We start from the raw sequence: 9923 nt of genomic DNA, 5'->3' as shown, positions 1-9923 counted from the left end.
AGCATACTTACAAAGCTAGTAGGCTTTTTTTTTTTTTTTATGAATGAGTTCATTTGGATTTTTTAAAAAAAATCACAAGAATTTCAATTTTATTTATTTTTTTATGAGACAGTAAACGAAAAAAACATGATAATAGTTAGATTTTGAGAAGCAAATATTAAAGCAAGTCTCATCTTAAGAACAAAAATCCATGTCTTTGTTTTTTGGATACATAATGAACCCTAGTCAATATAGCATTCGGGTATTACAGCTGGGCAAAGAAAAGTCCGCTGAGAAAACGATTTGTAAATGGCGCCAAAATACAAACTTCGGATAGGAATTAGATTTGTACCAGTAAAAGGATTAGTAAATTTCCAAATTTAGACATCTCTGACACGGATTTGTATATGAGTGTCATGTAATAAATTTTTGTGAAGGGGGCAAATTTTATTATACAATGAAAAACTATATATATAATGGCTTTTGGCAACTTAATGGGTACCTGAACTGGTTAGACTCAGAGCATCCGTAACATGTTGATCGTTTCTCCTCTTCCGCTCCCATTGGCCCATGGCTTCCGCTTTCGTCCCACCAAAAAAGAGATTTTGTGCTTTTACCTTCCACAAGCCATTAGTGGAGAGCCTTTGATTTTGCCTTCAAATACTTTGATTGAGCGTGAGATTTATGGTGATAATAGGGAGCCATGGAACATTTTTGACAAAGATGAAAATATTTCTTTTTGGGTTTTCACCAAGTTGAAGAAGAAAAGTAAATCAAGAATTGATAGGACTGCTGGCTCTGGAACTTGGCTTGCTCGAAGCACCAAAGAAGTTAAGGATGAACGTGGTCAGCATTTAGGGTTTGAAAAATATTTCTCTTTTATATGCAAGAAAGATCAATCAAGCCGAGGCATCATTGGTAATTGGATTATGCATGAGTTTTCCTTAAGCGACCAGGGTTTGAGCGATTATGTTATTTGCGAAATCAAAAATAAAGATGCTGTGGCTGTGGCTGTTGGTTCAGATCATGGTCAAGATAACTCCACAGCAGAAGCAGAAGCCGTCAACCAGAATCGGAAAGCTTTAGAGCTGGTTAATGATGAAGAGATGTCGGTTCCAACTTTGAAGAAAATTTGTGTTGATGATCAGAGTAACCTAAACCAAGGCAATGCTGAATGGATTGGAAGTACTCTAACATATAATCAATTGATTTTCGGGGAAGTTAATGATCAAGAAAATCAGGATCCAAACAAACTGCCCATGATCAGTTCCAAATCTCCAGAGGCATGTGAATGGAATGACATGGATTTGGCTTTGTTAATGAATCAGCTTAACTGAATTGAGTTTGACGAGGAACCTGCATGGAATTGAACAGAAGATAATTCTATTTATGCTATACTTTAACTTCAATCTTAATGTGTAGTATTTGTTTTCTGATACTTAGTAGAAATCTGAAATGTCAGAAATCATTAGGTTTATGATTTATGATTCTATTTGGCTTCGTTAATGAATGAGCTTAACCGAATTGGGTTGACGAGGGAAATGATATAAAATTAGAAATCCGAAATTTCCTTGGAAATTCATTATATGTGTTTATGGTTTATGTTTGATGTATTTGGATATTTTGTGAAAGCCTCAGCTATGCTGGGAGGGTTGTATTGTTGTATTGTAAATGCTGGTTGATATGTTTTTCTTAAAAAAAAGTTTAGGTTTATTTATGGTGTAATTAGAGACTACTTAAATTGTGTTATGCAGATGGCACAGTCTTGTTTTAACTCTCTTTAATATCACCATTCATGCAACAAGATCAAATGCAAACAGATTGGTCAGTGCGTCAGTTGGATTATTGTGATGAATATTTAAGAGTTTGAGACATGCTTTCCCCAATGAGTGAATCATCAGCTGATCTTTAGAATTGTGGACATTTTCAATTCTGAATGTGCTGTGGTTGCAAACAGGAAGCAAATTATAAATGTACAACAAACGTAAGGGATGCCATAAGAAACCAAAAACCATTTATGGAGGCATGCAATAGTTACATTCTTATTCTGATAATTCAACTGTTCTAATTAAGCTACCAGTTTGCATATAAAATGCTTACAGAACAGGAAAGCTAATCTCTCTGAAATAAAACAATTCTCCAAAATCCTGTAAGAAGGCAACTGGAACATAGAGACCATGGGTCCGATACAACTCTACAAGTACTCAATATGCTACTAGAAAGTCCAAACTCAACTATTGGACGCAAAAGAAGCATTTCCAATAATGAATTTTATACGAATGCATGTCAATTCCAAATTGTTTTCGTCATGTAATGTCATCTGAAGAGTGTAAGAACCCTGCAAGTATGCAGCACTGTCATGCTTTTTTCATCCCTTAAGCAGATACTTATAGTACCAGTAAATCCAGGAATTATCACAGAAAATCGTTAATATTCCGGAAGACAGGTAAAGTTTGGGAGTGTGAGAGCACAAAGTTGCCTGCAGCGACAGGGCAGGATACTTCCTCACAGAGATCACGAGTTTCTGTATGGACATGCAATCCCAGAAAAGAGACATCGATCACCGCTTTACCATCAGAGATTGGCTGACCTAAATGAAGTTATATGCCAAGTGCCAACTTTATTAATATGCTAAAGAATAAAGGCAATCATACACAATTAAATGTAGCTCCTAGAGCCAACAACATGCTCAAGCTACAGAAGTTAAGCACCTGAAGGACAAAACAGATAGAGAATGTGAACATAGGTGGTTAAGACAAAAAATAAAGTCTAAAGACTAAACCTTTGCTTCCTAAAAATAAACTGACTGTTAGAGAAAGAAAAAGCCTTTTTTTCCAACCTTTTGTACTTAGTGAACAGGATTGTAAAACCTGAATCAACTATCAATCACAAAATGTATTTGACTGCAGCCCTGCCGGACAGATGGCTGAAGTGGTAGGTATCCTTCTCTATATCATGTCAAAAAAAGGATATAATAACTTTAAAAACAGAACTCAAATTTTCTACTGTAATACCAATAAGAGAATGTATGATCAAGCTTTTCATTAGAGTTCTTATAGATAGAACATCATATAAAGTTAAGAATAGAAATAAAGGTCCATTGCAGATTAAAACATACCAAACAAAAGAGACGACAGGTCCCAATTTGGCAACAGAACCAGAAATGCCTTGGTTTTCCATCCACATTTTCTAATAAGTCAAAAGGGGTTCTATTTGCATCCCAAGAACTACTCAATATAACCCAAAAATTTTATTGCAAATTTAATTTTTAATAAAATTATTTAAATATCCATTAGTCAATTATTTTTTTGTCCTTCAAACCCCCTTCTTCTTCTCCTCTTCTCTTCTTCTCCTTTCCAGACTAATAGTAACTTTCTTCTCTTCTTCTTCCCATAAACAAGTCATATTGTTGTTAAAATTCATAATCAAAATTTGTAACATCTTATATACTGCCAAAATAGAAAGTGAAATTGAGAGAAACAACTGCAGCAATGAAGATTTGAAAATGACAATCAAGTAAGTTGATTTTCGAAAATAGATGTCCGGAAGCCTTTAAGAGCTTCCGGAAAGCCTTTAAGAGCTTCCCACATTTACAGAAGCTCTTAAAGGCTTTCCGGAAGCTCTTAAAGGCTTCCGGACATCTATTTTCGAAAATCAACTTACTTGATTGTCATTTTCAAATCTTCATTGCTGCAGTTGTTTAGGCTTCCAGACATCCATTTTCGAAAACCTTTATGAGTTTTCAGAAATTCATTTTTGAAAATCTTTATTTCCAAAAGCTCTTAAATATTTTCAGACATTTATTTTCAGAAACCTTTAAGAGTTTCTACTTCCGGACCGGAAGTTCTAATCACACGAGGTGTTTAGGTGTTTTAGTAAATTTTAATTTTGAGTGTGGGACGTGATGAGTAAAAAATATGACATTAAAAGTAGTGGGATGTGTTAAATAAATGTTGGGGTGCAAATAGCAACCATCTAAGTCAAATACTAAAAACCCAAATCAGTGCATGAAAAAGAGTATTTTCATTCGATCAATAAAGGAAGCAGAGATTATTTGTAGAAGCCGAGATGATGATGGTAGCTGGCCTGCCTACCAACATTGGATCAGGGGATACCTCAAAACTGAGGACATTAACAATGTAGTGCCTTGAGTCGTCTGCATTAATATTTCAATAAGGAAATCCGAAAGGGGAAACAAAAATACAGTTCCAAAATTATAATGCTAATGAAAACACTGTAAAAAGAGACTTACTACAGTATGTTACATTTTCAGCCTGATTACAAGCTGAAAGCAAAAAGACAGTGAAAAAAAGCACAAGGATGATATTGAACTGAGCCAATATCTCCATGGATTGCCTAGCCTAGCCTAGGCTTCTATTGCAGGCAGAGAAAATGAAAGTAAGATTGTAAAAGAAGATCTGTTTTAAGATGAAAAAATCAAGGTTTTCAAGTTTCAAGAAAGTGATGGCTGTGTCATTGTTTGAGACACTGGTATAGCATGTGTCACTTTACTATAGTTCATTCAGTTGTTACCATGTTGTCTTTCTGTGATGAATTCACAAGAAATTTGACATTAGAAAAAAAAAATCCACAGAAACGAATGAACGAATCAAATAGACTGTCATTATCTTAATCAGCCAAAGAAAAAGAAACTTCCACAGTTAATAAGTCCAAACTATGCCATGTGTGCCATGCCTGGTCCCCCGAGAGTGAACTAGTACAAAGTTGCCATAACTCATAATGTTGCTCCTTTTTCCTGTTTTCTTTTTCTTCTTTTCTTCTTTTCTCCTTTTTCTTTGTTTGCTAATTACCAGTGACTTGTTGGAATTTACATTTCTCATGGGACAAGTTCGTGACACCAAGCTTTAATTTGAAAGAGCATCCAATGGATTCCGATCTGAAAAAGATATTGTTAAACTTATTGGGCTTTTTCTTTTTTCTAAAAAAATTTAGTTGGAAAATTCTTTACTGTATTAATGGACTGATTAAATTCTAGAATTGAATAACCATAAGATTCAAGCTACAATATTTGTGGTTAGGATAAAGGCAAGCAATGCCACTAGTAATCATGTGCTGCTGAAGCTGACCTATGCTACTAGCAAACCAAAGCCGTTTTAAAATGCCGAAAAACAAAGAAATAGAAATTAGTAAGACTGTTTCTGCTGCAGCATCAGGGTCATACATGTTAACTGAAGGAAAAAAAAAAAAAGTGGTGTTTCAGAAAGTAGCAGAGAGTTGTTTTGGAATGGATCATATGAACCGGAAACTCAGGTTTCGTCTTCTTGCATGGCTTCACCGATCTCGTCCCGGTACTCTCGTTTCTTTAACTGTTAACTGAAAAACAAAAACTGTGGGACTGCAATTCTTTGTCTTTGTCTATTAAGACTGTTATCTTCTTTAGATTAACTTTGTTAAATGTTTTGTTTTTTTTTCCCAAAAAAAGTTGTAGCTTTTGAGGTTGGATTATAGTAATGGTAATTGGGATTTTTTGTAATTGATCATGAATCATGATCCTAGAGAAGAATAAAATGTCTTAAATTTGATGGAAATTGGCGGATTCTAGCTTGAACTTGCTGATTTGAAGATCTGTTATTTGTAGTGAATAAGTTCATGTAGAGAGTTTTTTTTTTTGGGTTTGGTGGTTTGAAAGACTGAAGTCAGTGATGAGCTTGATTTAGGATTTAGGAAAAGGTGAAGTCTTGCAGAATTTGACTGTCAACTTTGAAGATTCTTGGTTAATCTATATTGTTGACCAGTGGCAGAGACTCAGAGCCCTAAGTTTAGAATAAAAATGGTTTACATTTGTTGTTAAAAAATTGGTTCATTTTCTTTTCTGTCTTGTTTATTGATACGGTTAAACATTGTCTAATTTCCATTCTCGTTTGGATGGTTATGGAACTAGAAGCCACGATATGATGAAACACTAATTTACTATTCAAGAAATGGCCAATGGGTATCCAACTAGGCTAAGAGAAAGCCGAGAAAGAGTTAAGAGAAGCTGTTTCCAATTTAAAGAACATTATAGAAAAGGGGTAAAAAAGATGCAGCATGAATTGGGCTATTGGCCTTGTGTTAAGTGTTAACCAAATGATGTTATTATGGTTTTCTAGCTGCAGTTAACAAAGTATCTTTCATATCTAAGAATGTATAAGACAGCTAGAAACAATACATGAGAATAGCAATCTTTGCCAAGAAAACATTAAAAAAAAAAAGGCTGTAGAGTATCCCACATCTTCTGTTAATGTCTGGAAAACAAGAACAGCATCACTTAGCCACCACCCAGGCAAGACATGTGTAGCAACAAACCATACACTCCCAGTTCTACGTAACTACTAGGGAGATCAGCTTCCATAATCCTAAATTTATGAATACTACTCAAATCAGCTTCCAAGTTTTTTTCTTCATCACTGCTGGGCACATTGCACCCTCTGGGCACTACCATGCGTCTCCTCATCTTCATCATAAGCTTCCTGTGCTGCCTGCTGCTTCCTCCTCATCTCCTCTTCAATGTTCACATCATATAACGTGGTCTCCTCATACTCATCTAGCTCCATATCAGTCAACTGAGAGGTTGGTTTTGGTGGCAGAATAGCCTCAAGTGCCTTAACCTGATCAGGGCTCAGAGATTCAGGGAATTCAACAGTGAAGTGAATGTACAATTTGCCTTTAATGAATGGCCTCTGGTACAGGGGCATCCCCTCATCATTGATTGCCTTGAAGGAATCTGGAATAAGAAGTTATACAAGTTAATAGCAAAGCAATCGATAGAAGAGAGCCTTAAGAGACGAGTGCAAACATTCCCTAGTACTTACCAGGCTTCACAACCTCCCCATGGTTTGACTTGATTAGAAGTTGTCGGCCATCTAGATGGGTAAGTCCAAATTGGAAGCCACACAAAGCCTCAGTCAGAGACAATGTGTGTTCCACAAACAGGTCTTCTCCCTTTCGCTTGAATTTTGGATGTTCCTTCTGCTGAAGGACAAAGACTGTGTCCCCAGTAATGGTATCAGGCTGCAAAAGACACCAAAAACTAACCAATTAGGCTCCATGATATTGTAAAACCGAGTGCATACGTTAGACTGCATTACTATTAAATTATGAAACATACTGCTTCATCGGCTTCGCCTGGAAATGTAATCTTCTGTCCATTCTGCATACCCTTCTCTACAATGACGTCCAGCACTTTCTTCTCCTGAACAACCTTCTCCCCTTTGCACTCAGGGCAGCGGTCCTTGTCATTGATTGTCTCGCCGGTACCCTTACACTCATTGCAAGGATGTTGCATTTGTTGAATCATGGAAGGACCAAGTTGCCTGATTGAGACCTTCATACCAGAACCCTGGCAACCAGGGCACTGCATTGAAGCTCCTGATTTCGAGCCTTTGCTGTCATAAACAACACATGACATTAATCAAATGCCACCAAAAGTTCAAACACAGGGAAACGATGAAAATATTAACTCACCCATTGCACTTCGAGCATATCACATCGCGGGAAAGAGAAAGCTTCTTTGAGGTCCCAAGGTAAAGGTCCTCTAGAGACACCTTCAGAGGATGAACGGCATCCTCTCCCCGTCTCTGTCTTCTTCCGCGACTGCTACCACCTTGTCATCAGCAACAACACCATAAATCAATCATCCTAACTTTCCTAAAATTAGTCCAACAACATCAAAGAAAATAACAAAAATTCCCAAATTCATCAATCTACAAGACCATTTATAGTAAAACACTGTCTTCAGGTTTCACTCAATCATCAAAATAACTGAAATAACATGTCAAATTTAGAATAAAAGCGATGATGCTCCTAAAAATCAATTCAACAACACTAAACAAAATAACAAGCTTTCAAATTCCTTAACATATTCTTCAATCAGGATCCTCTAGATCAAATCAAGCTTACGTCTTTAAAAATCATGATAACTATGTCAGAATTAGAATGAAAATAACACTTAAAATAACTATCTGTTTAAGTAATTCACTTACCTCCAAACGGGCTACCACCAAAGAAGGATGAAAAGATATCGAACGGATCATGAGAGCCAGCACCACCAGCCATTCCTTCCTTGAGAGCATCTTCACCATACTGATCATATATCTCACGTTTCTCAGGTTCACTCAAAACCTCATAAGCTTGAGCTAACTCTTTAAACTGCCAACCAACAGGACCAAAAAAAAAAAACCATAAGACAAAATTAGCAATAAAATCTTTACACCCACCATTAATGAAAAGATACCCATATAAAATCTTCAAGAAAAAAGAAAGAATTAGAGTAAATATTATACCTTTTCAGGATCACCGCCTTTGTCAGGATGGTTTTTCATGGCGGCTTTTTTATAAGCTTTCTTCAAATCATCCTGGGATACGTTCTTCGAAACACCCAGAATCTCATAGTACCTCGTGTTATTACTCTTCTTCGCTGATCTTCCAAACATCTCTGATCTTTCTCAGTTCAATCAATCACACTGCTTTTTTTTGTTCTTCATTCTTTTTTTATGGGGTTTTGCTATTGTTTGTTTTGGACACCGCTGAAGAATAAAAGAATGGCGTGGGGGAGAGGACTTATAGGAGAGATTGTTAAACGGACGGTTGAGATTTGGAATTCCAATTTGTCTACCCTCTTTTTTCCCTTTACGCGACGAAGGAGAAATGAAAGAGAGAGAAAATACGAAGTTCTTGGAATTCTAGATGCTTCTTTGGCTTCAACTGCTGGGCGATTCCCGCGTAAAACCACCCCATATCCTGCGTAGCTCACTTTATTGTTCACCTTTTTCAATTTTTGTGTTTTTTTATTTTTATTTTTTGTATTTAATTTTTAGAATTTAAAATTTTTTAATTTTATATGTTGAATTATAATATTATTACATATTTATTATTTAATTATATGTACTTTAATTTATTAATTTTAATGAATATAGTTTGATATTATAACATATAGTCTTATAATTTGTTTGTAAAATTTAAAAACAAAAAATTAATATATAAAATTATTTTTTAATTAATTGCATATAAGGTTGTTAAATACATAAACATAAATGTATAATTATTGATATAATGTTGAATTTTTAATTTAAATAATTAAAATTTAATTTTTATTAATTTCAAATATAAAAAATATAAAGATAAAATTAAATAAATATCATTATAGAGTTTGGGTACAATGCAAAGAAAAATAAAAGGAATTTATGTGCAAGCACCAATACTTTGCTTTCCTTTAAATTGTTCATGCTTATACATTGACTTCATATTGATTAATATTAATGAATTCATTTTATGATACACTAGCCAATAATTATCATTTTATTGTAAATTAAAAATTTTGAGATTTATACTAGTCTATATTGAATAGTGTTATTATACTTTAATTTTATTAATTTTTTATAATTTTAAAATAACTTTAAAATATAATAATAAAATTTCATCAAATTAAAAAAAATGATAAATTTGATCAATTATACTAATTGATTTTATCTCAAAATCAAAAAAAAAAAAAATCAAATCTAGTTGTTGCATTTCCAAAATAAAAAGTAAACTAACCCCTAACTTTAAAAGCTATATGTTAAAATATGGAAAGGTTGTAACTAAATTAGTTATTAAATGTGAATAAAGCTTTAGCTCAATGATAAAAAAAAAAAAGTTTTAAAATTATTTTAAGTTTAAAATTTATCATGTAAGATTTGATCGAATTTTATATTGGATTTATTTAGGTATTATATTATTTTGTTCATTAATATATTTGTCTAGTTTAATTAAGTAATTTTTTTATATGTATATATTAATTCATTATGATTATAATTTATTTTTATACTTGCATGTTCATAAAAAAATCAATAAATAATATACTTTTTTAAAATATATTTTAGGTGAAAGGATCTTTTCTACTATGGAAAGTTTCCCCTACTTTATTTAAAATGAATAATGTATAAAATAAAATTTTATGATCAATA

At 33.8% G+C, this 9923-nt stretch overlaps 2 protein-coding genes across 2 annotated transcripts; one reads left to right on the top strand and one right to left on the bottom strand.

Annotated features, from left to right (window-relative positions):
- The first annotated feature begins 512 nt into the window (after positions 1 to 512).
- LOC149515248 (NAC domain-containing protein JA2L-like) lies at positions 513 to 1316 on the top strand. The gene has a single exon (XM_089742400.1). It carries the CDS (start codon positions 513 to 515, stop codon positions 1314 to 1316), a length of 804 nt encoding a protein of 267 aa, XP_089598526.1.
- Positions 1317 to 6046: 4730 nt separating this feature from the next.
- Positions 6047 to 8506, bottom strand: LOC111303841 (dnaJ protein homolog). The gene is made up of 6 exons (XM_022900312.2): positions 8262 to 8506; positions 7962 to 8127; positions 7444 to 7582; positions 7088 to 7364; positions 6792 to 6990; positions 6047 to 6703 (listed from the first exon to the last, which is right to left on the bottom strand). Exons 1-6 carry the CDS (start codon positions 8409 to 8411, stop codon positions 6384 to 6386), a joined length of 1251 nt encoding a protein of 416 aa, XP_022756047.2. The 5' UTR covers positions 8412 to 8506; the 3' UTR covers positions 6047 to 6383.
- Between the last annotated feature and the right edge of the window lie 1417 nt (positions 8507 to 9923).

Source organism: Durio zibethinus, chromosome 13 (genome assembly GCF_047325235.1).
Source record: "Durio zibethinus cultivar Kanyao isolate XHJ-2024 chromosome 13, ASM4732523v1, whole genome shotgun sequence".
Taxonomy (NCBI): domain Eukaryota; kingdom Viridiplantae; phylum Streptophyta; class Magnoliopsida; order Malvales; family Malvaceae; genus Durio; species Durio zibethinus.
Note: the sequence above shows the minus strand (reverse complement) of the source record. Positions and strands in the feature narration are given on the sequence as shown.